This window comes from Syzygium oleosum, unplaced genomic scaffold (genome assembly GCF_021117445.2).
Source record: "Syzygium oleosum isolate NSW1041296 unplaced genomic scaffold, Sole_v2.1 Sole_v2.06, whole genome shotgun sequence".
Lineage (NCBI taxonomy): Eukaryota > Viridiplantae > Streptophyta > Magnoliopsida > Myrtales > Myrtaceae > Syzygium > Syzygium oleosum.
In genome coordinates this window covers 3316385-3342742 of record NW_026607490.1, presented here as the reverse complement: position 1 = coordinate 3342742, position 26358 = coordinate 3316385, and the positions used below count along the sequence as shown (strand labels likewise).

General features: G+C 40.6%; 2 protein-coding genes across 3 annotated transcripts; one reads left to right on the top strand and one right to left on the bottom strand.

The window, feature by feature from the left end:
- The first annotated feature begins 1991 nt into the window (after window positions 1-1991).
- LOC115682965 (FCS-Like Zinc finger 7) lies at window positions 1992-3988 on the top strand. 2 transcript variants are annotated; one of them, XM_056312557.1, is made up of 2 exons: window positions 1992-2524; window positions 2776-3666. In XM_056312557.1, the coding sequence occupies exons 1-2, from the start codon at window positions 2163-2165 to the stop codon at window positions 2840-2842; spliced, it is 429 nt and encodes a 142-aa protein (XP_056168532.1). In that variant the 5' UTR covers window positions 1992-2162; the 3' UTR covers window positions 2843-3666. The 2 variants fall into 2 exon arrangements, with proteins under 2 accessions (XP_056168532.1, XP_056168531.1); XM_056312556.1 differs by having other exon boundaries at window positions 2005-2524; window positions 3607-3988.
- A 7937-nt stretch (window positions 3989-11925) lies between these two features.
- Window positions 11926-15470, bottom strand: LOC115683033 (inositol-3-phosphate synthase). The gene is made up of 10 exons (XM_030607413.2): window positions 15223-15470; window positions 14973-15041; window positions 14472-14607; window positions 14135-14382; window positions 13687-13913; window positions 13467-13582; window positions 13144-13320; window positions 12521-12709; window positions 12293-12355; window positions 11926-12166 (listed from the first exon to the last, which is right to left on the bottom strand). The coding sequence occupies exons 1-10, from the start codon at window positions 15408-15410 to the stop codon at window positions 12047-12049; spliced, it is 1533 nt and encodes a 510-aa protein (XP_030463273.1). The 5' UTR covers window positions 15411-15470; the 3' UTR covers window positions 11926-12046.
- Window positions 15471-26358: the final 10888 nt, after the last annotated feature.

The window sequence follows — 26358 nt, the reverse complement described above, 5'->3', positions numbered from 1 at the left end:
GATACTGTCCTTGATGTCTCAATAAATCTCATTGATTGATCGATGAAAATGATGTTTTACATCAACAATAGAGACTTATCGAGACATCGAAAGGAAGCACCGTGCAAGGTAGAGAGGACCTTCATCGGGATCGATACATCCTCAGCAATTGTTAATTTAGGCCGAAACCGATGAAGGTGAGATCAAATGTGCAAATGATTATTTAAAAGATTATTCCCGCGAAAAAAGGCTAAAGTCGGGGAAAATATCTTTGACTTTCTTATGAGTTATCAATTCTTCTAATAAATGTTGACATCACCATTATAGAACTTTATAGCTCTTGACCATTTCTTCCCACTAAATGGGCACGCAACTAGATGGAGAACGCGAGGGAGGAGAAAGTACCAACTCGATTGTCGCTTTGTGAAACAACTGTGAATGAAATATATCATTTTTAAATGATTTGACAAAAAACTATAGTTTGCACTTGAAAGCGATCAGGTGATCAAAATGGAAAAAAGATCGATATAAATTGACAAAATTATAACCTCGTGCTTTAATATCATATGAGATTGTGTGAGATCACTATCAATTATTATAAAAAAAATTAAGATGTTAAATGAATGCATGGTTTAATATATATGTATATTATTAATATTTAAATATTATAACATTAGTAATGTAGACATGGCAGCCTATGTAACGTGGGTTATATCATGCAATTAAGCATTTGTATTTGCCACCAAGAAAATGTACCTTAGAACTAGAACCTGAAAAATATAGCATTCAAAAACAAAAGTTCAACATCATCAAGTTTTGCCCTAAAAAAATTGAGAAAATATCAAAAGCATATATAGCATTTCAATCAATGATCACTTCCATACCTCTACTTTGAAAATATCATATGCATACTTGAGTTTTACTTTTGGAGACCACCGTGTACCTCAACATTACTTATCCATGTGTATCTTTTTACGAAAATGCCATTTTCTTTTTAAAAATCTCCCGTTCCTCAAATCCTAAATTCCACATCCACCAAGAACACTCAAAATCAACTTTTACCAAACTATCCAAGTCCTAAGCAAGATACTAAAATATAACTCTAAGAAGAGGCAATCGGGTGGCAAGGTTTCGCGCAGAAATATGCAAATAATATTGACAAAAGTAGAGGTATGTAAGCACTAGGTCAAAAGTAAGGTATGTTTTTTTCTTTTTGTGCTTTCTCGAGAAAATACGAAGGATGAATATTGTTTATTTTCATTTTTTGCTAAGGTAGAAGAAGAAGAAGAATTGGAAGAGGCTATCGAGTTGCCAGTGCTAGAATTTCGGAAGACTTGTTTCAGAGGGCGAGATGAGTTGATATGGCCAATATAATTCTTATAGTTTCCTTTAATACAAAAAAGACATGCATAAATATTTTGACAAGAAAGATAATAAAGCACAATTAAAAAAAAAATCGACAATAATAGAAAGAGAGGAAAAAGATCGAAAAAGAGTGGAAAAAATTGCGAAGAAAAGTGAAAGTAACAGAGGTGGACGGTCGATATGATAAATATGGGAGGTTAATATAGATTTGATATATTTATATATACAATATATAAGGGATGCTAGCGTATATATTTTCACACAAACTCCAAAAGTGAAAAAAATGTTCAACCCCAACGCTATCTTTCGTATTGATCCATGTAAAACCCTAGCTTGTGTTTTTCCTTTTCCCGCACGACAAAAGGGATTGGGAGGGCATCGTGATCGCACCACTGCCCTATATGTCACTTTTGTAATAATCTATATATGTCGTTTTATCATTTACGTACGCCATATTTTATAATATTTTCCTTTTATGAGAAAAGAAAAGGAAGAAAAAGAGGAAAAAGAGAGAGAGAGAGGAGAAGCGTGACGTGGGACTTCTTGTACCTTGAGCCCGCAAGCAACGGCCCAGATGCTCTCTCTCTCTCTCTCTCTCTCTCTCTCTCTCTCTCTCTCTCTTTCTCTCTCCCTCTCCCGACCTTGTTTTATCCCCCTCTCCCTTCCGTCCCTCCATACCCACCTCCCATTAACTCTCTCTCTTTCTCTCTCTACAGCGAGTCACTGAGTGTGCAGCTCTGTGTTGCACAGCTGAGACACTAGTCCAGAAGGAGGAGGAGGAGGAGGAAGAAGAAGAAGAAGAAGAAGAGGTGGGTGCGATGTTGCTAGGAAAGCGCCCGCGCCATCGGATTCGGAGGACGACCAGCGTGACCAGCATCACCGTCGTCGACCTAGAGGTGGACGACGACGCGCAGGGGCCGTCGGACGCCCGCCAGGACCCTGCCGGTGAGAGCGGTGCGCTGCGAGACGGGGCGGCCCCTCCCGATCATCACCACCACGGCGGCGGTGAGAACGTCAGCATGGACAGCTTCGGACCGTACGACGACCGTCAGAGCAGCTTCCAGGCGCTGGTGTCGCCGAGGAACTACAGCAACGTGGAGGCCGAGGGTGCTCATTTTCTGACCACCTGCGGACTCTGCAAGCGCCGTTTGTTTCCTGGTCGCGATATTTACATGTACAGGTATTCTTTATATATATATATATACATATCTGCTCTTTCTTCTGTGTCGCTTTTGCGTTTGTCGAAGGCGATTGCTATATACACAGACGTCTGCAATCTAAACAGTTCTGGACACCCTGTTAGCTTCTGAAGTTGTCACACGTTTGCTCACAAGTGAATCTTGTTTCTTCTTTACCGAGTTTGTCTTCGAGATCCACTGAAGAAACCGTTTGTCTCGTTTTCGAACCCCCTTTTCTTTTCTCCCTTTGCAGTTCAATCAAATCTACCCGTCAAAGAAAAAAGAGAGAGAAGATAACATGTTTATCTTCTTTTTCTTAGAAAAAAGAAAGAAAGACTAGCGGTTCGGAAAATGCTGAAAAACAAATTCTCTTTTGGGTTGTCTGAGTCTCTGCATAATTGCACGTTTGGGACAGGGTTTCAATCATTTTTTTGTCTGCGAAATATGATACGCAGGAAAGAGGAGTGTCGAATAGAAAACGTCCAATTTTTTCTATTTTCTTTAGGCATAATTTTCTTTGAGTGTCGGAAGGTGAGCCCAGCATATTCACAGCATCATCTGGAATTTGCAGGCACTTAGCTAGTGATCTGGAATTTAAGCAAAAGAGGGTTTGAAACCTTCAACCTTTTATTACGTCATAAAATGCGACAATGCATGTAGATGTAGATCATGTTACCAAGTGCACGGCACTTAAAATATTGTACATCTAAGCATGGCTTCAAAATCTAACAAGGCAAAGTCGCGTGTCTTGGAGCATGTGTATCAAATAAATTCCGTCGCCACGCTCTTTTTTAGGGTATAAAAATATAAATTCACTGACTGTAGTGGGATGAACAAAGTCCAAATTTAAGGATGCCAGTTAACAAGATCTTATAAAGATTCGTTGCTATAGCCCCTCTCTCGCGAGATCGTACGGCAGAACCGACATGCGTGAATTCCACACTGACATTATTAGATAGGTGAAAGGTACAGTGGGTTTTGGCGTGGCATGTTAGGGTTTGGGAACCATACTATGGTCTGAATTTTCAGATATCAATTGTACTGCTTATTGAGTCTGATGACTAATAAAACGATGGCGTGGCAGGGGAGATACGGCCTTTTGTAGCCATGAGTGTAGGGAACAGCAGATGAAGCAGGACGAGAAGCAAGAGAAGCACAACAATCCCAACGTTGCAGCCAATTCACGTCGACAAGGTCCGAAGGCATCGCCAGTCTAGAGAGAGAAACCTTCTGTAATTACTCTCCAATGGAGAGAGAGAGAGAGAGAGAGAGAGAGAGAGAGAGAGAGAGAGAGAGAGAGAAAGAGAGAGATTATGATGATGATGACGACGACTACATGGAAGCGAATTTCAACCATTTCCTCTTCTGTTAATTTGTATGCATTGCCTCAGAAGTAAATATTCTCTCTCTGTGGGATATATGGCGTTCACATATATACATATGTCCGACGATTGAAATTCACGAAACATGCCGGTATTTACTAATCAATCTTGTGAAATAGGGAGCTAATGATGTTTCGAATGCTCAGTTTCGAAGGTGTTGGTTGTTTAGTCATCGATTAAACTTTGATTTAGTTCCAAGTTGAAATTATCATTTATGTCCCATTCACTGAATACTTTTTCCTATGACACCCGGCAAATGTTTGGCAAGTCAAAATGCCAAGTTATCTTCATAGTTTAGATGAAGAATGATGATTGTCCAATTCAAGATTAGTTCGAAGGGTGGTCGAGCGACGTAGTGAAAACAAGTATTTAGGCACAACATGCTGGCAAGCACCGGTTAGAAAAAAATCTGTTAAGGTGTGTTTGTTTCACGGAAAACGTAGCGTTTTTGGAAAATGTTTTCCAAGAAATCATTTTTCAGGAAAATTGTTAGTTTTCCTTCGTTTGGTGATATGTGATCGAAATTTTTTTCTTGTGTTTGGATCTCATTTGGAAAATGGTTTCGAAATGCGTTTGTTTCACCAACCAGCACTTGTGGCCTATTGCCGAGGCCAATGACCGGCGGAGGGAGTAAGAAGGAAAAGGAAAAGAAAAAAGAAAAAAAAAGAAAGAAAAGAAAAAAATAGTAACAAATTCAAGATGAGCAATTCCAGAAAGTGTTTTACTTGCTTAGATTAGGGAATTCACTTTCCTAATTTTATATATGAATGTTTTCCTTGATCGGAAAGTATTTTCGATTAACTTATCATTTTCGGCGAACCAAACGGGTGAAAGTCCAGAAAACGGATTTCCGGAAAACACTTTCTCTCAAACAAACGCACCCTTAGTATGATTCTCAAAATCAATGTTTAAAACTCTTTATAAAAGAGAATAATACGAATATAAATGGTCTGAAATTCTGAAGACGTCCTAATGAATGATAATTAAAAAAATATTCAAAAAAGAGAAGAAAATGTTATCTAAGATGTATTTGTGTAACTAAAAAGAAAAAAAATTACTCAAACTTATAAGATAAATTTCTCAACCATTATCTTTCCTTGCCAACAGCTTTTGAAGCTTTAAGGGAAAATATATAAAGATGAAGGGAACTAAATACCAACAGTTTCCAACACAATGTTTTACAAAATGTTAAAGAGTGTCCTTTGGCATTTGTTAAGTCCCATTAAATGTCCTTTGAAAAATTAAATTTACTACTTAAAGTAAGTGCCTTTATTAAAACATTTAATCATTCCATTTTTAAGGTGTCTTATAAATTGTTATTTTCACGTATAGTAAATTTAACTAGTGCCCTAAGAACACTTGTTAACAAGACTCGTATAATAATATTAATTATTGTAAGTTAACTCAATACGAGACTCATATATATATATATATATATATATATATATATATATATATATATATATGTAGCAACAACATAATCGAATCGATCAAAACAACAAAATATCATATCCCATGTTAAGAAGTTATGCCCACATATAATTAGGGTTTTAGCATCTCCATGGATAGTAAATCCCTATTCTCACACATCGGTTCTTTCTTTGTGCCACAAATTCTCACCTATTCATCGAAGTTCAAGTGTGCACTTGCATTCGAAGTGGTATTTTCAATTGTGACATATGCCAAATAGATGGAAAAGGCTTTCAAAAAATAATTTCCACAACATGCACATGAAAAATTCATAATTTATCTTCGCACCAATTCTTATCGTGATATTCATGATCAATATTTGAAATTCGGACATTCCTTACTACACCATCTTTAATAAGTAATAATTATTCTGAGAATGCTGGTTAGTAGGACACTTATTAAAAGGAAAAGGTCCTTAAAAGGTAAACCTAAGTAAACAAATGCTCCCTGTCTAAATCATTCCACGTCCTTCTCTCCAAAATGATTGGTGAACTGTCTTTGCTAATGGCACGAACTCCATCATCACTAATTTTTAATTTTTTTACCCTCGATTATTTTTTTTTTCCTCAGCCTCGAAAGTGTCATTTCCAACTTCCAAAATTTTACTGGTCCCCCCCTCAACTTTTTGTAATTTTATGTTTTTCTACCCTTTCTTGATGCCATCATCACCACCCCCATACATTATTTTATTGGATTCTCTGTGGGTTTGTAATTGGTTCTCGAGAATAAGTGCGCTGCGGTTCTTGACTTCATCATGCAATTTGGAGATTTGTAAGTCCTTTGTTTTGCTAGAAAATGACCATGTTGATTTGTATCAATACCATATTTCTATTGGACCCCCTTTCCTTTTTTTTTTGGCATGAAAATATATTGGTAAGAGTCAAAACCTTGGGGTAAAATTAATTTAAACTCGTGAGAAAAAAGAAGAAAATATCTCATAATGAGAAAAGGAGGAATGAAATAAGGAGAAAGATGGCAATAAACCAATTTCAAATTAAAGTTTTCCAGTAAAATTTATCAAGTGCACTCGTCTCTGATCTCAAATGCACTAACTAATTGCTAGACCATATGGGTTTATGATCCTTTGATAGCCCGAAGAGAATGCCCAAATACATCATTGAAGTCCACGATTTAGATGATAGAAAACGAAGACGCTTTAACCCTCTTGGAGATCATTGTGTGAGATAATTCAATGAGGTGAATAGTGGGCTTCAAAGCTTTTTTCGGATCTTAGAAAATGTTAGAAATTTAGGGTTACACTATTAGACCGATAAAACCAGCCGGTTTTGCGAATATGCTCTCCATTTGCCACTTTATAGATTAGAAAACTTCCAAAATCTGAGAGCATTACGGTATCAATTAATGGCTTCTAGAAATCAACATAAGGTCTCTCTGGAAGGTCGAGATCGTGGGCCCTCCATTAACCCTTAGCTCACTCCTCATCTCCCATTCGCCTCTCTTGCTTGTGCTTTTCTGAAAGTATTATAGAGCAACTCGGTGCGGACCATCGAATAGCATTTGGCCTAGGAAGCTTCGCAAGACGTTTACTTCTTCGTTTCTTTCCTCACTTTCACTTTTAATTTTGTGCATTTTGCATCTTGATTTTCAACGATTGAAAATAACGCAATTAAAGATGATTTGACGTTTCACTTTACGAATCGGCGGGACCGTCGCCATGGAATCGACGTCTTTCCCAAATAATTTAATTAATTTCTCGATGACGAAATTGGCTTTTTTTTAAAATTTATTTATTTTGGAGCTTATTCTCTTTCTGATTGTTATGGCGTTTAGTTGGTAGGTTATGCTGTCTTGGGGCCCCTTCGCATTCTCATTATTATTAATTTTTTGTCTCTATCATTTCCATCACTCTGTAGGGACCAACCCCAGTTAGACTGAGACAGCACCATGCCTTCAAATTTTTCCAATTTTGATTGAAGATTTGAGTCGTTTTCCAGGCGTAAATTGTAGTATATTTGTGATTTTGTCAACATCGTGTAATTTCTTTTCCATGTATATTTTCAAAAAAAAGAAAAAATTTGCTCTATGTCTTTCATTTTGTCGAGAAAGTTAAAGATATGTTCTTTGTTCTTATAACGTGCAAGATCCTCTTTGTTATTACTTTGGACACTGCTCACAATGAATTAAGGCTTTTGGGTAATGGCTCAATCATGATTAGTGGTGATGTAGGGTTCGAGTCTCTCGTCGTTCGTCAGGAAGAGATAAGAACCTTTCGTTAAATTGCGGATTAAATTTCTCGAAACAGTCCACTGTGCATGAGTTTATCAGGTGACGGGGGTACCGATCGATACGATTAACGTGCACTATCGAACTCAGCTCTTAGTCAAGGGTAATCTTAATCTAAAATTGTTTTTCTCTTTTGCCTCCTACAATTTTCTGATGAATTTGGGTTAATTACATTAAGGGAATCCGAATTCCATACAATATTCAATCAGGGTCGTTGCTAATTGATGGGTTGGATTCACTCTCCAGACCAGGTACGATTCCATAGATATATAAAAGTACCAATCCTATAGAAAATGCAACCAAATCTTGGAGGCCAAAAACCATAGAGATTCGCAAGGAATCTTGTACCAATATTTATATACATGGTCAATGGCCCTCCAATAGCAATTCCCTATTTAGTTAGCTAAATAATTCTAGGTCTAGAACCAATTTCCATTAAAAGCCTCTAATTTAAACCCGACGTCGAATTTGTCAATTGGAGGTGATTTGGACACTGAGGGCGTGTTTGGCAACCGGCCAAACAGTAATTATTTCTATTCTTTTGTTCGCAGAATCAGTTCTGGAACAAAAATCTGTTTGGTAAATTTTTTGTTCCCGGGCACAAATTTGCAAAAATTTGTTCCCAGAATCAGTTTTGGAATAGAATCAAGAAGTAAAAGGGAACAAGAATCAGAAATGGAAATTTTTTTTTTCTTCTTCTTGGTTTTCTTCTTCTTCTTCTTCTTCTTGGCCTATGGCCGGTAGCCGGTGGCCACAGGCCAGGGCCGGAGAGGGCGTTGCGGCCCTTGCCGGATTTGGCATGGGCGACCCTCGCCGGCCCTAGCCATGGCCAATGAAAGGGAAGAAGAAAAAAAAAAGAAATATTAAAAAAATTAGAAATATTATTAAAAAATTATTAATAAAAAGAAATTTTGTGAAGTTACCAAATACGTTTCTGTTCTTTTTCCATTCCAAGAATAGAAATTTTGAGCAGTTACTAAACACTTTCAAATGCTTAGAAATTGTTCCCGAACACGGAATTAAAAAGAATAATTTCTGAACAAAAATTATTTTTGAGAACATAATGATTGCCAAACACGTCTTGATTGGCTCGATTCCAAGATTGATTAGTGACTCTAATAGATTTCTAGGGACTCCTTTGTTGGACTTCCAGGTGTCAGCCAATTCCAATGTTTCGTGCCTAGGGTTGGGAACGAAGCCACCAGTGGAAGGAATAAAACAAGAAAAATTAAAGATCGATGTCTTGTACTGTAATTACAAGACAGGTCAAGTCCTTTTGGACATATTGTTTTGTTGCCTTCTTTTTGTTTATTGGATCGAAAAGTATTTCGATATTGTCTTTTGTGTGGCTGATATCACGAGCGATTAATTTAATTTCGCCGATGAGGAAGAAAATAACATCGCATAATACCGACGGACGAATGCTGCCATTCTATAGGTCAAGGAGGGATGAGAATGTTGTCAAATATTTATGCTTCGTTTGTTTTATGAAAAATATTTTTTAAATACACATTTTTCTCATTTGGATCGTTTAAGAAAATGAGTCAAGAAAAAATATTTTCTAACCAACTAAAACCTATGATTAATTTAGGAAAATGATAACCTCTTTAAAGAAGCGGAAATCAATTTTTAAAATATATATAGATATTGGCGTTTAGATCAAAAACTCTACGCTTGGGTACGAAAACCTTTAATGCTTGTTACCGGATCCTAGATCGGGCCTGGGTCCATCAAGGCCGAGCCTGTGACTCCGGTGCCCATGCTTGAGTCCTCGACACTTGTGCCCAAGTTAATCAAGGCTAGGCCCCTGGTGCCCGTGCTCTTGTCCTCGACGCCTACGCCCGGATCCATCGAGGCCAAGCCCTAAGTCCACAAAGATCGAGCATGGGACCTCCATACCTGTGCCTAAGTCCCTAGTGCCAGTGCCCTTGCCTGGATCTCTTTCGCGCGAGCCCAAATCCATCAAGAGACTGAGGCCTAGATACCTAATGCTCGTGCTCTCAAGTCCATTGAGGCCGAGGCCCAGGACCTTAGTGCTTGTGCCTAGGTCCATCGAGGTCGGACCTGGGATCCCGATGCCCATGCTTGATTCTTCGATTGCCCGTGTGCAATTTACCAACTTGTGAATAGTGTATATGTATTTAGGAAAATCAAATCGGATTTTCCTTTCCAAACGACGAAGAATATTTTGCGGTTTCAGCCAAATACCAAAAAGTATTGCCAATTTCCAAGAAAATAACTTCCTAAAAAATATTTTTAAGAAATGTAACATTTCCGGTGAAACAAATGAAGCCTTAGACTCGATTAAGGCTTTCTAAATTGGGTGACAAATTGTCTAATAGATCAAACTATTATTAGGACCGTTTCGATTTCTATTCAAAGGAAGTAGTCCGAGCAATATCGCGAGGAGTACTTTCTTGCGGTTCCCCAATCGCAGCTTGATGACTTGACTTCAGCTTGACCCAGAAAGTAGGCTTAGTGTGATGTATGAGAACTTACACCGAGGGTACAACCTGATGATATACCGACGCCCATGGATCGGGGTCCATCATAATTGTTAATCATACGCATCCCTAATGCGGTCAGTGACTAAGGGCCTGTTTGGCAACTGGTCAAATAGTGAAAATTTCTGTTCTTTTGTTCCCAGAATCAGTTTTGGAACAGAAATCCGTTTGTTAAATTTTTTTATTCTGGGCACAAATTTGCAAGAATTTGTGCTCAAAATCAATTTTGGAGCAGAATCAAGAATAAAAATAAAGTAGTTTCTTGATTCTGGGAACAAAAATGAGAATCAATTTTTTTTTCTTCTTCTTTTTCTTAGTTTTTAATGTAGCTTCTAATGTCCGGCACAAGGGCCACCTTCGCCGTATCTGGCGAGATTAAAATATTTTAATAAAAAAATGTTATTAATAAAAAAAATATTTTACCGGCCATGAACAAAAAAAAATTATTTTACCAACCATGGCCGGCGACCAAGCCATGAAAAAAAATATTTTTAATAAAAAAAATATTTTACCGGCCATGGCCGGCGACCAGGCCATGGCAAAAAAAAAAAGAAAAAAAATATTTTCAATAAAAATATCTTTTATTAAAATATTTTAATAAAAAATTATTATTAATAAAAAATTATTTATAAAAAAAGAATTTTACTGGCCTTGACCAAAAAAAAGAAAAATATATTTTTAATAAAAAATTTTTACCAGTCATGGCCAAAAAAAATAAAAAAATTATTTTTAATAAAAAAAATATTTTACCGACTATGGCCAAGGAGGAGAAGAAAAAAAGAAAAGAAAAAAAAAGAAAAAAAGAAAGAAATATTAAAATATTTAAAATATTATTAATAAAAATAAATTTTATGCCGTTACCAAACGCATTTCTGTTCTTTTACTATTTCAGGAATAGAAATTTTGGGTCGTTATCAAAACCCTTCAAATATTCAGAATCAGTTTCCGGGCACAGAATAAAAAAGAATCATTTCTAAGCAGAATCAATTCCCGGCCACAGAATTATTGCCATGTGCATCCTAAGTCCGATGAATCTTGGTGTTCAAGCAGGTCCATTCCCCCCTTGCAAGGATAAATGAGTCGGTATCGTTGCACGTAAATCAGAGCACAGTTAAATCAGGTGAGACCCACCCGGGCTTTTGCGAGGACTTTGGCCCGACGAAGAAGTCAAAGATGTTTTTTTTTTGGGTAACTTTTAATTTTCCCTTAACTCCACTGGGCCAAAACGGCTTTTTTGAGGAGCTTGCACTCTTAGGACTTCAATACTTGGGCTTCCATTCTATGCTTGCAAACACACCAATTCTTCAGACGACATCAACCATATGGGCTGGTGGCAAATCCGCAAGTCCAAAGCCTTTCGAGCCCGTTTTTAGAGTCTCGCGTTGACAGATCAATGATGAACCACCCTCTCTGCCTTGAAAGATCTACACTTTGTACGCCATAGAAGTTGTACCAAGTTTGTAGATTGCAAGGTATGATTTGACCGTGGTATTAATGGACAATCTTAGCTGGTTCTTCTGTTCTTGATGTGAAAATTACACGGAACTGGGAAATGTATCGAGAAACAACTTGCCCTTCAGATGTGTTCCGCGGTTTTCTATTTTCGGAGGGAACTGAGAAGCAAATTCTCATGATACTTCATCCACATGAAATGATAAAAGATTGTATGGGAAAGAGAATGCACAGAAGCTTTGCATCGAAAGACATTTTAACTTTGATTTTCCATTACAAAATGGGTGGAGCAGACTAAAGCCACTCTGCGCGTGCCGAGCACCTTCGCATACAGCATAACCATGAAATTAATATAGACATAAGGACAATCTTCACGGCTAACATAATCACAACGGAATTTGGCAGGGGAAAGAAAGAGCAAGTTGTTTTGGAACCAGAGAGCAAGCGAGGGTGCAGGGTTGCGACCAGCTCTTCACTTGTACTCCAAGATCATGTTGTTCTCCGGGGCCAAGCCCACGCAGGCCCTCAGTATGTTCTCGAGCATCGCCCTCTGCTTCGCCAGCGCATTCACCACGGGCGTGCCTGGTGGGACCTGTTCCAAGCGACATCCGTGAATCACATATAGATCACATTACCAACATCAGAAGACTAAATTTTTTGTCATCCGATCATCACAAACTAAGAACAGAAAAAACAATGAGATGAGACTTGAGCTTACAAGAGGGGCCTTGGTGAGGTAGCTGAGGATGGTTGCAACTGGGTGGAATGAGTGAAATTTGCCCTGCAAAAATCAAATTTGTCTTGGCATCACAAGTTACAACCCACAGATGGTTGGATTCAGAAGCAAACAATCTTGGCCAATTTTGGATGATATCATAACAGTGCCAAGACAAAAGAAGGAACAAATGAAAACAAGAGTGGATTGTATTTGAAAGAATTAGTATACCTCGCCTTCGGCCTTGAGCTGGATCCGAGTGCTGAGCTCGGCCAGGAGGACCAAATCGAGGATGATCGGGGCGGCCAAGAGGGAGTCCTCGCACGTGTTGTGGAGGACGATGGTGTTCTTGCCTCCCATGAATATCTCCGATGTGTACTCATCCATTGCCCGCTTGCTGTCCCCGACATATGGCACATACTGCAAGCATATTACAACAAAACAACACGATTTACATCACCGCACCGCTCGTGCCGGACCGACAGAACACGACAAAAATGGACATAGACAAATAAGACCGGCTAAATTTGGTTCGATTTTGATGCATACAGTTTCTTTGGCCAAATAATCACAACTATCTCGAGTTTAGTTAAGTTGCAAGTGATGTATAACGCTCTTTGAAAGAGTCTCAGTTCATCTTGAATTCACATTGAAATCATGACCTGCCACAATCTATCTCAACAAACATTAGAGAAAATCATGTGCTTACAATTCAATCTTGTCATAAATTGATCAATGTAATATCTCCATTTAAATGAAATTAATTGAAAACTCCATCAGTGATCAAGCACTTTTGTGGTGACTGTCGAAAAGAATTTTCACACAAAGAGAAGAGGAGACGGAAATGGCCATACCTTGATGACCACGACGTGGTCTGGGTGCTCACCGGGCTCGTACAGAATGGCATTGCTGGAGACCATGTCATCGACAACATTGCTCTTCGAGATCTCCTTGGACCGGAATGTCTGAGGGGCCGAGAGATTCATCCCGTCGTTGTTGCCGAGATGGTTGTAGCTCACAATCGATGTCGGCTGTTCAATCACCACATTTTAATTGTAAAGATATGTCTTAGGAATATGTAACACATCACATTAATTAGTGTCTTTTGTTTCTTTTCTCCCGAATTGGTATAAAATCAAATCTAACAGATTAATAGAAGATAAAGAATGCAGTGTACCTTGATCCCAGCCCCAACCAGGAAATCAACGAGAACAGATTTCATCTTGGTTTGGCCACTCTTGAAGTCATCTCCTCCAATCAAACTGTTCCTCTGGATGGCCAAATCAATAAGTCCTGCAATCAAGTTAAAGTTTACATCAAACAGAATCAGTCATCTCTAATTAACACCCCCAGAATCGACGCCCAAACAGCCTTACAAAATCTATCTTGGTAATTACCGGGAACGAAAGTGTTTTGCGGGCTTCCATTGACGAAGGGGATGTTCTCGAGCACACAAGCAATCGCATACAAAGTCGAAGGCGAAATCTCGGACTCGTTCTTCTCCACGGAAGCCATCAAATTCTCTATTGTGTCGTTCAGACCCACCACGATATTGCTGTATCTCTCCGTGTTGGCTGTCCACAGCACCACCACCTTGTCCACCTTAGTTTTCTCCTTAAACTCCCTATTCAAATCGAAGAAAAATTTAGAACCCCACGTAAAAATCACAGCACTAAGATTATCTCACCCAGCATCACAAAATTCTAACTCTAAATCACCATGATCTTGATTACTTATCTTCATTTTCGACTAAACAAAAACCGCTTCAAAGCATGACCCGTTTATAAGATCTACATCATACAACATTTTATCTGTGTATGTCTATACTGATATATGATCATTCACCTCACGTCCTTGATGATCTGCTGGATCTGCTCCTTCTTGGAGCCCTTGATCATGTTGTTGGCACGAGCCCCCTGGTTGGCCGCGATGAAGTCGGGGTCGTAGATCCCAGGGAGCGGGACCATGTGCTCCATGTATGGCCGGAGCTGCTTCTGGAGATCGATGTCAAACACCCTGGCCCTGGCCATGGCGTCGGCCAAGTTCATGTTGCTGATGTCCCAACCCCCAAACACGACATCATCCGGGTTGACCTGAATTCGTCCATGCATTGTCAATTCAAGATCAAATCGAGAAAACTCGGCGAAACCGACCCATTAATGATGATCAATCGATTGATTACCATGGGGAGCAGGCTCTTGAAAGGAGCATAGATCTCTTCTCCATTGTAAGACCCAACACGAATGGTGGATGCTTGGGTCAGAGAGCCGAAATAGTTGGCCTGCTGGACCTTGTCCTTGGTTGCCCAGGAGATTCCTCTGCAAAATTGAATTTTTTTTCAACAAAAACAAACACCCAGCTTTCAATTTTCTTTCCCTGATTCAAATTCATCATTCCCAGAAAAAAATAACATATGAACAGCGATTTCAGCGGCCGAGAGACCTTAAAAAGAACACGAACATGAAAACACAAGAAGATTTCTAGTACAATCGAAACTGGACCCACACCTGAACCCCTTTTTTTAATCATTGCGTAATCCTACCAACCAAAAAGCCGGAATTTCTAATCGAGAAAGCAGAGAGGCGAACATCAATTTTATATTCTGCTGCGCTGCTCTGCTTTTTTCTTTTCCCTTCCACTTTTTTCGTGGCAGAGCATGAACAGAGAGCGTGACGGGACTTACTCTCGGTTCGCAATAACGCCGCCGGTGAGGGTCGCACCGTTGTTTCCGCCCCATCCCACCAGCATCACCCTGCAAAAAAAACAGGGGAGGCCAAAACCAAGAGATCAATCCACTTTCGAAATTCGAAAAGCCAGGAGCGAAACGAGGGGGGGGGGGCTATTTTTTTTTTCCCAATATTTTCTCGGAAAAAAAAGATGGGAGTAAAAATGGGTGAGGCGAAGAGGAGGGGAGGAGGGGAGAGGGGACGAACCCGAGCTTGGGGACGCGGGTGTCGGTCTTGAACTCGTACTTGACGGACTTGGGCTTGACGGTCCACTGGTACGCCCCATTCCGGTTCTCGTGGACGAGCTCGGTGGTCTGGTAGTCGTACACGGAGTGGATCTCGGCGTCGGTGTACGTCACGTTGGGGCTGTCGACCTTGAAGCTCTCGACAAACATCTTCGCTTCTTCCTTCCTTCCTGGCTGGTTGCTGCTGCTGGTTGCTGCTCCTTTCCTTCGCTCGAGAAAAGAGGGAGAGGGGGAAAACGAGAGAAAACGTAGGGCGGGCGTCGAGGGGGGGTGGGGGGGCACAAACGAGAACGCTCGCTTTCTCTCCCTCTTTCTCTCCGGCTCGCTCTTCTTTCTCTCGGTGTTCGGTGCGATCCAGTCGCTCGGGGGTCAGGGAGAGGGATATATAGAGATGCAGGGGAGGAAGCCAGGGCGATACGTGGCGGGAGGTGAGTGGATTGTGGCCCCAGCCCCTCAACCCCCCCTCCTCAACTTAGCAAATTGGCCGTTTCCGTGCGTGCGTGCGTGCGTGCGTGCGTGTGGTGTCTCGTTCCCGTGCGTTATTATTTTCATGGGGGGGAAGAAGGTGGGGTTTGGGCCTCACATGAATTTTTGCCTAATTAAAGCCAACCCCCCTTCCCTCTATCTCTATCTCTATCTCTCATTTTTTTTTTGTTTATGGCAAGAAATCTAGAGGGGGGGAGGAAAAAAGTTTGTGCTTGCCATTGAATTTTTTTCCTCTTTTTTTTTTTTGATGCCCAAAAATATATTCGAGTGGGCTCTAGCGCCCAAAAGAGGTAAATTGCTCGTGTGATCTTTCGCGCCTAGGGAAACAACGGGTTTAGGAAGTAATACGGTCGCATCGGGTGATGGTGGCATAAAAAGAAATGGAGCCGATCATAGACGAGGTGTGTCTAAAGTTCATGTGCGGGCTGAGTAATTTTTTTTTTCCTTTTTCTTTTTTCCCCCTTCTTATTTTTCGTTTATGGCAAGAAATCTAGGGGGGGTGGTGGAAAAAAAATTGTGCTGCCATTGAATTTTTTCCCCTCTTTTTTCATTGTTTTTTTTTTATGCCCAAAAATATTCAAGTGGCCTCTTGCACCAAAAAAGGTAAAATACTCATCTCATTTTTTTCGCTTGACAATGACGTAGAAAGAAATGAGGCGATCATAAACGAGGTATGTCTAAAGTTCATGCGCTGACTTAGTAATTTTTTTTTTCCTTCTCTTTTTTCACCTTCTCATTTTTCGTTTATGGCAAGAAATCTAGGGGAGAGGTAAAAAAAATGTGCTGCCATTGAATTTTTTTCCCTGTTTTTTTCATTGTGTTTTTCTATGCCCAGAAATATTGAAGTGCCCTCTAGCACCCAAAAAAGGTAAATTGCTCATGTGATCCTTCTCACTTAGGAAAGAAATCGGTCTAGCGCCTAATGGAATTTACTTCGGTTGCATCACGTGACAATGACTTAGAACGACCCGCCTCGAACCTCGAGTAAGCCCGTTGATATTTATGCGCGTGGAGGGAGATTTCGGCCATAACACGATTCGATGGTCTGATGCGGAGACGGCGTCTCGGATGGAGTTCCTTAGAAATTCAAAAATAAAGGTCGATTCGGTTGGACCGTTAAGATTGGAAGATTATTTCCTAGTTTAAGTAGATTTTCTTATATAAGTATCTTTCATAATTTGATTAAGTTTCGTAATTTGATAAGATATCCTAGCTTAATTATGTTTCCTAATTTGAGTAAGTTTTATAATTTGATATTTCATAGTTCCTATGTGCTAGTCCGTTTATAAATTGGAGGTGCGTAATCTAAGTTGATAATATAGGAGAATTCTTTTCAAGTGATTTCTTCGATTCTTTATTCGATTCTTTGATGGTTAACCTCAGAGTTTTTCATCCTCCTGGAGGAACATGTTTTTATATCCCAAAGTTATTTTCCCTCAAACGCACCGAACATATTCATGAAAAAAAAAATGATCGGTACCATCCGATAAAGCACTTCAGTCATTGGAGAAAGGAAAAACCCTAAATGGACCAAGACGACCGAAAATGGTTTAGCTATATGGAAAGCTGGTTCTAACAGTTCCATACATGAGTTTAAGCGAAAGAAAATGATTTTGATAGTTGGTCGTGTGTAGGATCTCAACAAGTATTCAGAATCAGTGCTATAGTTCTCGTCACTTCTCTCTTGAAATAGAAAGTATGGATCACCGTAGTGATAGTGTGCAAATTGTTATTTTGCGTGCTTTGTTTAATGTTTGTCCTTAATCCGATGCTTCAATTCTTTATCGATTGTTAGGGGTGGCCACATATCGTGCAAGCAACTTTCTTGGTACCATTAGCATTGATCTCGAGCCAGAATGTCCTCCATATGTCGGACATTCTTCTCCGCAAAGTCATCGCCGGCGTTGATAGGTGGTTTTCTTCTGGTGTAGGGGCTTCCTTCGGGGTAGCATCTTGGCAAGGACCAGGTTGCGCCATTCGCCTTTGTTGATTCCTCGCGATTGTTGGGTTGTTATGTCTCGTCGTCGTTGAATTGGGCTTGTCGCTGAGATGGAGCCAACACGTAGGCTCTGTTGTCTCATAACTCGTTGAACGACTTGAACGAGTTTTGTAGGTGAAGTGTAGGTGGAGCTGTGATAATCGTGGACAGTTGTTATTGTTGTTCTTCTGTATTGTGATATTTAGAGCGTGATTAAATCGTTGTAAGGAGAAAGGAAACAAAAATGAAATTCTCAGAAGGAAATTCTCAGAAGGTTTAAGAGAGCATGAGTGTTAGGAAGGTGTATGTAAGTGAGGGTTCGAGGAATGGAGAAAGTTAGAAAGAGAGGGGGCCAGTTCATCGAGGGAAATTTTTTGTTTGTCCAATGATCACTAGATTTGTGACTGCTAAATGGGCATCGAGCCCTAGAAAATTTTTAAAGATTGAGACCATGTGGGGCCGGCACGTTAGAGCCATCGGCATAGGCCCAACTGGGCATGGTCTCGGGAGTGAATAGCTTGTGCTGTGCCTGAGCCGACATGGCTTGAATGAGGTTGTACTTACTGATTAAGGAGCAAAGTCAGGTGTGTGGGTTAGACGCACAACACATGTTCGATTCCTGACTCCACAAAAATGTAGTTAATTTCATGTTTGAGCCATAAACATAGGCAAGCTCACTTCTTACGTGGTCCATGAAGTTAGTGAAATGCTTCACGGACAAAAGATTTATGATCAGGCGGGCTTTCTCGCCTATAAAAAAGAAGAACAAAATAATGGCGCCTGTGATTTAAGTCAAATAAATGAATTATAATCATTTGCTGACAAAGGATGAAATGGTAATTCAAGATACACAAATAACAATCATATCGTTATACAAGTTAGGGGTAATTGGTTTCAGGTGAATTGGTTCCCACCCTAGAATTGGGAAGCAGACTAGACAGGGTTGGTTCTCAATCCGTGGAATCAGAAATTGACCTTGCCCACCCTTGAACTGGATTGACTAGTCCTATGACTGTAGAAACAATGGTATTATTATTATTTTTAAAATATTTTATTTTCTTTCTCAAAAGTTTCTAAATATAGGATGAAATTTCTAAATACAAAGGAGTTACTAATAAAAGGAGAGATTACTGCCACAAAATATTATGTACTTTTTGCACTTACAGAATATAAAAAATAAAAAGAACTTTGGGCTAGTTATGTTTGGTCGATCCAATTCCTCCCTAGGAATCCGGAATCGGACTGGTTATTTTCTTGGAACAGGAACCAGCATGAATCGGCTGAGTCGGCCTGGTTGTCAAGTTGGATCAGTACTGACACATACTCCCAATACAAGTCTCTCCTAAACTTCAAAGTTGAATTAAGCCTTCTCCATTCTCTTAGCTGAATCGCATTTTGCTTTCCTTATTCAACATTTTTTCCCCCTTTTCTTTTACACATTCGTATGTGCCTTTGAAGTCTCGAATTTGGTTAATTGGTAATGCATACCAAAAGTTGAATCCTAATGGTTCTTAACATAGTTGAGAAAATTTTCCATGTTAGATAGGATATTTTCAGACCAAAAAATCAAGGGATATTTTCCATTTCCGAAGTAACGTCAATACATTTCGAAGAATGAGATAATGACACAAATGATCCTTGAACTTTGGTCAAATATGCAATGTGTCCCATGAATTTTAAATTTATTCAATGTGTAATATTGTCCCTGAACTTTTAAATTATTCAATGTGGTCCATGAACTTTAGCTCAATGTGTGATGTTGTCCCTGAACTTTTAAATTGTTCAATATAGTCGCTAGACTTTTTGTACTTGTTCAATATAATCTCTGAATTATATGAAAATGTTTAATGCTGTTCTTCTATTTATTTAAGTTCATGGAAAATATTGAACATTTTCATATAGTTCATTCAAGTTCGAAATCCATATTAATTAATAGTTCTTGAATTGCAAATGAGTCAAATAAATTAAAGGTTAATGGATTATATTGCAACGTTAACCCAATACTTTAATAAATGAATGGGATAGAAAAAGAAGTACATTATCACACATTCAAGGTCAGCATTTTTTCCATCATCATAATCATTATTATTATTACAATTTTTTTTTGCAATTTCCATTGTTTTTTCTCTGTCTTTTCTTTTTTTCTCTCTTTTTTCAGAGGAAGGAGCGAGAGAGGGCTACGTGGCAAGGCAACTGAGGAAACGAAACCGGGGGCTGCTTCCTCGTCCCACCGAGCCGCACGTACGGGGGCGACACGAGCGAAGCGCAGAGGAGGGGACGCGTGGCTCGTCGCCCACGCCACGTGGCGCCTCGCCCAGCGTGCCAAACCGAAAGCCGGGGGGTGGGGCCCAGGAGTCAAGGTGGCCAAAGGCGGAGAAGGCGCTGGAAACAACCCCCCCCCCCCCCGGAAAGTTGACCGACGTGGGACTCGTCCTTTCGCGCGGGAATTCGTGCGCGGTGTCGTTGGGGGAAATTTTGGACTCTTGCGGGCCTTTTAACTGCCGTCGACACTCGGATTCATCGTTTTTCACGAAAACATTAGTAATAATAATAATAATAAATAATGTCAGAATTTAGGGCACAAAGTTTTCGGTTTCCTCCACGTTAAATGCTAAAGCTTTGCTTCTACTTGAATTGAGGGTCATTACGCCAATTCAACACTCTCCACTTCCCCGTGACTCTCTCCAAAACCACGAAGAAAATAGGAATTAAATCAACCAAAATAAGAAATTTGGTGATTTTTTTCGTGTGTTATTTTCCCCGCGCTGTAGCCTCGAATATCTATAAAATCGAAACATTTCTCGTTGAATCTGTTTGATTAGGGGAATAAGAGCACTTTTGAGCGAGACTCTTGAAACGGGACACGGAGAGGTTCGCCTCGATTTTAAATCAATTTGGAGAATACAGTGAATGGGTGCTCTCTGAAAATGCACTCACAAATGAGGATTTTTCTTGAGAATGCTATGAATTTTTGGGAGAACTTTTATGCTATGGTTGAGTTTGTGTTGTCCGGATGAATTGTTTCACTTCGGTTTGGACGGTTGATTAACCGGCGGTGGGTCAAGTGCCCAAATTATTGTCCGGCGGTGAGTTGACGCGACGTGAAGGGCCGATCCAAAACCTTCCATAACGTTCGTGGGACACCTCTATCATTCTTTCCCCTCCACGAGATTCGCTTTCGTTTCAAGAAATAATGGAAGCTAGTACTAGCGAAGTGTTGCGAGCATGGCACATCGCATTTCGTACGCTTTTATATGGTCCAAATCTATCCAACCATTCACAAGTAAGGTGTACACCGATGGTGTCATATCGAGATCTCGCACCGAATCGCCCGGACGAAATAAGAGTCCGAGATCCGTGGAGCGTAGCGACGAGATGAATTAAGAAACACTAGGAATTTTAGCTAAGTCGTGTAAAACATGTTTCTCCAAAAGTCCAAAATGGTAAGCTAGCCGATGCCCTTTTCGTGTTTGGTTTCTTCTCCTTTGGAATAGAAAATTCGACTGAGTATGACGCAGGGTTGAAGGCGAAGTTAAACACGTCCACCAAGACAATATCAATCACCTTTCCATCATCGGATCGTTTGATAATTACATGGACCCAAAAAAGTGAAAGGCGACCTTGTCCATTCACCCTCAGGAGATCGCATTAATCATACATCGACCGAGGGTCTCTTTAATTAGAGATTCATTAAACTAGCCAAATTTTCATGCGAGATTAATCCTACTACAAGTACAAAACTTTGCAGAATATCATATGCAGTGGAAGATAGTAGGGTAGAGCATGGTCCCGGTGGGTGATTACCATCATAGAATCGAGAACCGTCCATTAAGGATTCGTTTGAAAATATTGGAATCGGGAATCGCCGATTTGGTCCAGTTTTCCCAGATGGGTTCATGGAACTAGTCTCACCAAGCTTCACGCAAATGAAGGTGACCGAGAGTGAGAGAGAGAGAGGCGATGAAAGGTCGGAGGCGCGGCAGTGAGTCGATAGGCGTTGAGCTTGAGAGTCGAGACTATGAGTGAGAGATAAAGAGACGACTCAGATGAGGTGAGAGTGAGACGAGACATCACTCAGTTGATAAGCCTTGAGCTTTAGATTAGAGATTTTAGGGTTTTCATTTTTCTTAAAATTTTTTCTTTTTTTGTTGCAAATTTTTCTTAAAAATTATATATATTATCAGTCCAGTCCGAGCGGTTTCACGCCTAGAACCGGGAACTGAACCAGTACTCACCGGTTCTACTAAATTGGAACCAGATCCGTCCCCACAGGAAACGCCGGTTTCGGGTCGGTTCGGTCTAGTTTCGAGCGGTTTAGGCGATTCCCGGTTTCTTTGTACACTCCTAAGAGATAATTTGAAGAGGAAAGTAACATTAGGAGAGAAAAAAACTCGAGAAAAGGAAGAAATGAATAAGAAATTTCTCACGCTTTATGAAGAAAGGTATTTATCTTTCATGCTATAATTAACTTTCTCCATTGTCTCAACGGTATTGAGTTTCGTTGAGTGCAGATGTGAGTGAGGTGGTGTGAAAAAAAAGAAAAGTCTCGCCTCGGATGTCTAAAGCTAAAAAATACAATCGATAATACCAAATTGGTCATAATGAAAAACTTAAAATATTGAGTGCAAGTGAGTCCGACCGAGTTATTTTATTTACCGATGTGATTTGCATGCTGACGGACTATTACACATTAGAATCCGAGTCTCTCGAATTTGCTCGGCTCCTTCGTTTTGCTAGCGATGTGCGGTATGACTATTCCAAAAAACGAAAAGCGGGTCGACACAGAAGAATCCACCATGGCATGCTTGGATGAGACTGTTGAGACGTGGGGAGTGAGGTCCTGAAGCTTGTGGAAAGGGACTGGGACTCGAAAGTGAAGGGCGAAGATGGTGAAGGGCGAAAATGTCAGGATCATGTGATCTCCCGGAGGACTAGAGAGAGAGAGAGAGAGAGAGAGAGAGAGAGAGAGAGAGAGAGAGAGAGAGAGAGAGAGATGGGCAGTCCTCTCTAGCCATCAGCCACCACGAAATTGATTTGTGGTGGTGTGTTGAGGAACCAACATGAGTGGCCGTCCTCCGCGGAAAAGAACCGCCGGGACCGGGGGTGGCTCCTGCTCATTAGACCCCACCCCACGACACACACACACACACCCTGCAAGTAAATTGCAAATTGGCTTTCTCTCCATGATTGAAAGAACATGGCAACAGCCATCGGGGTTGTGTCCGGACCGTTGAATTGTCGATTTCGGCATTGAACTCAATAGATGTGAGATTCATCGGATCTAATGATCCTAATACGTTCAACTTCACGGAACGATCACCGGTAATAATGTCAAACTCATGATGCAATGGATTGAACTCTCACAAGTACTTTTCTTTTTCACTTTCACTTGCTCTTTTTCTCTATTTTTTTGAATTGGATTGTAGTGCAACGGTATTCGAGGCGGTCCCTCAAGGTCGATGTCACAAGGAAAGATGATACCTCCTTCTCTTCATGATTGAAAAAACATGGCAACAGCCATCGGGGTTTTGTCCGGACCGTCGAATTGTCGATTTCGGCATCGAATTCAACAGACGTGAGATTCGTCGAATCTAATGATCTGTATACATTCAACTTCACGAAGCGATAACGAGTAATAATGTCGAACTCATGATGCAATTGATTGAACTCCCACAAGCGCTTTTTTTCACTTTTACTTGCTCTTTTTCTCTACCTTTTTGAATTGGATCGCAGTGCGAAGGAATTCGAAGGACGTGAGATTCGTCGGATTTAATGGTCTGACTACGTTCAATTTCTTGTAGTGATAATGGGTAATAATGTCAAACTCATGATGCAATGAATTGAACTCCCACAATAACTTTTTCTCGCTTGCTCTTTTTCTCTAATTTTTGAATTGGATTGTAGCGCGAGGAAATTCGAAGCGGTCCTGAAAGTCGATGTCACGAGAAAATGATGTAACTAGCAAGGATCACCTAGAGGGGGGTGAATAGGTGATCTTAAACAATTTTGATCAATTTGTAGCGGAAATGATTGATCACAGTTGTGTCTGAATAAAATTCAGATTCAAAATAGTTTATATAGACAGTGTTTTTGATGTGCAGTATGTAAAGTAATAGATAAGGGATAGAAAACCGCATACAAGTTTATAGTGGTTCGCTTTATAGCAAGTCTACGTCCACTCTCCCATCTTTGAAGCCTACTTGGCGGATTTCACTATGTAATCAAGAGGAATTACAGATTCTGAGTGACAGTACTCTTGTGTATGATAGGACTCTCTATCTCACATAATCACTTTTACAAAGTATCCCTCAAGATCTTAATATTTAGCTCAAGAAAGACAAGAGAAAGGATCGGAGTATGCTCAGAGACTTTGGACTTGTTGATTCTCGATTTCGTTCATTTTCTTCTATTCCTCGTAGATCTCCTTTTATACTCCTCCACTCTCAAACTAGCCATTGGACAGTCTTCAGAGGATCATCTTCCAATCTTCAACTTGGACAGATTTATATAAAATGGATTGAGTAGCCGTTAGTTGACAAAATCTAAATCCCGCTGATTCTGGTCGCCGATACAATCAGAATCTTGGTTTCCATAAGTAGAGCTTTATCCGTTGTAATGCATACTTGTCATAATGTTTGATTGTCAATCAATTATAGATTTTGATTGAGACAATCAAAACTTTCCTTCAGTGAAATCATGCAGGATCATACTATTGTGATTCATTCGAATGAGTTTTGCTTCCGTCGAAAAACTTCGCGTCTGCAGAATTTCTTATTCTTGCTTTACATTCGAATTTGAGTCGGCGTAGGTCTTCAATAAAATCGAGTCCTTCAAATTTAGGTTCAGCATAGCAACGTTTCGTTCCTAGAAACAATTTTTGATCATAAATAGTTTTTCTATTTCTATTTCTTGGAACAGTTTACAAAAAATAGCGTTCAATAACTCACAAAATTTCTATTCCTGAATATAAAAAGAATAGAAACGCGTTTAGGGCGCGAATGATCCATTTCTATTCCATGGACGAGTTTCTTCCTTCCGGCTATCGGTGGAGACGGCGGGTGGCGAGGACGGTGGTCGGCGGCGGAGGATGGCGGTCGGCGGTGGGAGGTAGTGGAGCACGACGGTCGGCCGTAGAGCACGGTGGCGGCGGGCGGTGCCGGAGGACTGGTCAAGGCGGAGGAGTGGCCATCGTGGTCAATGGAGCACGCGTGGCGGGTGGCCGGCGGAGGTGCCGCGCAGACGGTGGCGGGCAGGCGGGGTGGTGGCCGGCGTCGGGTGGTGGCGCGTCGGTGGTGGAGCACAATGGTCGGCGGCGGAGGATGGCGGTCGGTGGTGGGTGGCCGGCGGCAGCGGAGACAGCGGCCGGTGGTGGGTGATCGCCGGCGTTGGGTGGTTGGCGGGGAGGCGGCCGCCGCCGGGTGGCGGTTAGCGTCGGGCGATGGAGCACGGCCACGGCGGTGGAGGAGGCGGCCGGTGGCGACAAGCGTCGAGCGGCGGAGAACGGTGGTCGACGACAAGAGGCGGCCGGGAGGGAGCGGCCGCGAGCCGGCGTTAGGCCGGTGGGCGGCGGCGGAAGGCGGGAGGTAGGTGGCGGCGAAGGACGGCGAGAGGCGACGGTGGGCGGGTTGCGGCCGATGGATTGTTTCTTATTTTTGGAGAATTCTAGAAAAAAATTGTTTTTTTTTTTTCCCGAAAACAAGAAGCTGATTTTTTCTTCTTGTTTACATTCCAAATCATTTCGGAACACTTTTTTGTTCCAAAAACAAAAAATAGATTTTTTTTAAACGGATTTACTTCTTTTTACATTAGAACAAAAGCGAACAAAAACAAAAAAATAGAAACGTTACTAAACAGATCCTTAGATTCTGAATGATTTTTATGGAAAAGTCTGAACTTCTCATTTCTGAGTCTGAACTTTTAGTTCTGAGATCTTATAAAGTCTGATATTTCCGTCTGAACTTCCAGAATATATTAACCTGGAATGGAATACATGTCAGAATTACAAGATAGACATAGAAAGTTTTATGAGTTTCAAAATTTATCAGGAGTTTTTCTCAAGAGAAAAGATGACACCCACCTAGTAGAAAACAGGTATGTGTAGATGGTACTAGGCTGGACCAACATCACGTACGTGGAAAAGGCAGTGCAATCTTTTTACCACTTTTACATGCAACTTTCATCTATGATTGACGTGTCTAGGTCCTTTTCCACCCCCAACTGGCTGTGTGCTGGGGGCCACTTGCCCCAAAATTATGGATGGATTTTGGGCCTTTTTTTTCTATGAATTAATTATATGATAGATCTATCAAGCAGATGAGACGAGTCGAAAAAGATTCAACCCAAATTGATTCATTTTAACTTGTTTTGATCCATTTTCGTATTGATGCTAATCTTGTTACCATATTTGACCATACTCGTGCATGTAGTTGATCCGATTCAAATTGCTAAAACACCTCAATATTTAATTTAATATAGGAAAGTTCATATCTAAATTGAGGTGAGAGTGAGAGCGAATGAGCGAGCGCGGGATCGAGAGAGAATAAAGAGAGTGTCGTAGAGGTGAGTTGAGTTTAAGTAAGTTGTGAATCTATTTAACACCATATTATTTTGAGTTTTACCATTCTAAACCTATTT

What these genes read in the sequence shown, in the direction of transcription:
- LOC115683033 (XM_030607413.2), bottom strand. Translation starts at nt 15,410, where the DNA reads ATGTTTGTCGAGAGCTTCAAGGTCGACAGCCCCAACGTGACGTACACC. An exon ending in ACCCGCGTCCCCAAGCTCGG is followed by an intron (nt 15,042 to 15,222) that starts GTTCGTCCCCTC and finishes TTTTTTTTGCAG; the next exon opens with GGTGATGCTGGTGGGATGGG. An exon ending in TGGTTGGGGCTGGGATCAAG is followed by an intron (nt 13,321 to 13,466) that starts GTACACTGCATT and finishes GTGATTGAACAG; the next exon opens with CCGACATCGATTGTGAGCTA.
- LOC115682965 (XM_056312556.1), top strand. Translation starts at nt 2,163, where the DNA reads ATGTTGCTAGGAAAGCGCCCGCGCCATCGGATTCGGAGGACGACCAGC. An exon ending in CGCGATATTTACATGTACAG is followed by an intron (nt 2,525 to 3,606) that starts GTATTCTTTATA and finishes ATGGCGTGGCAG; the next exon opens with GGGAGATACGGCCTTTTGTA.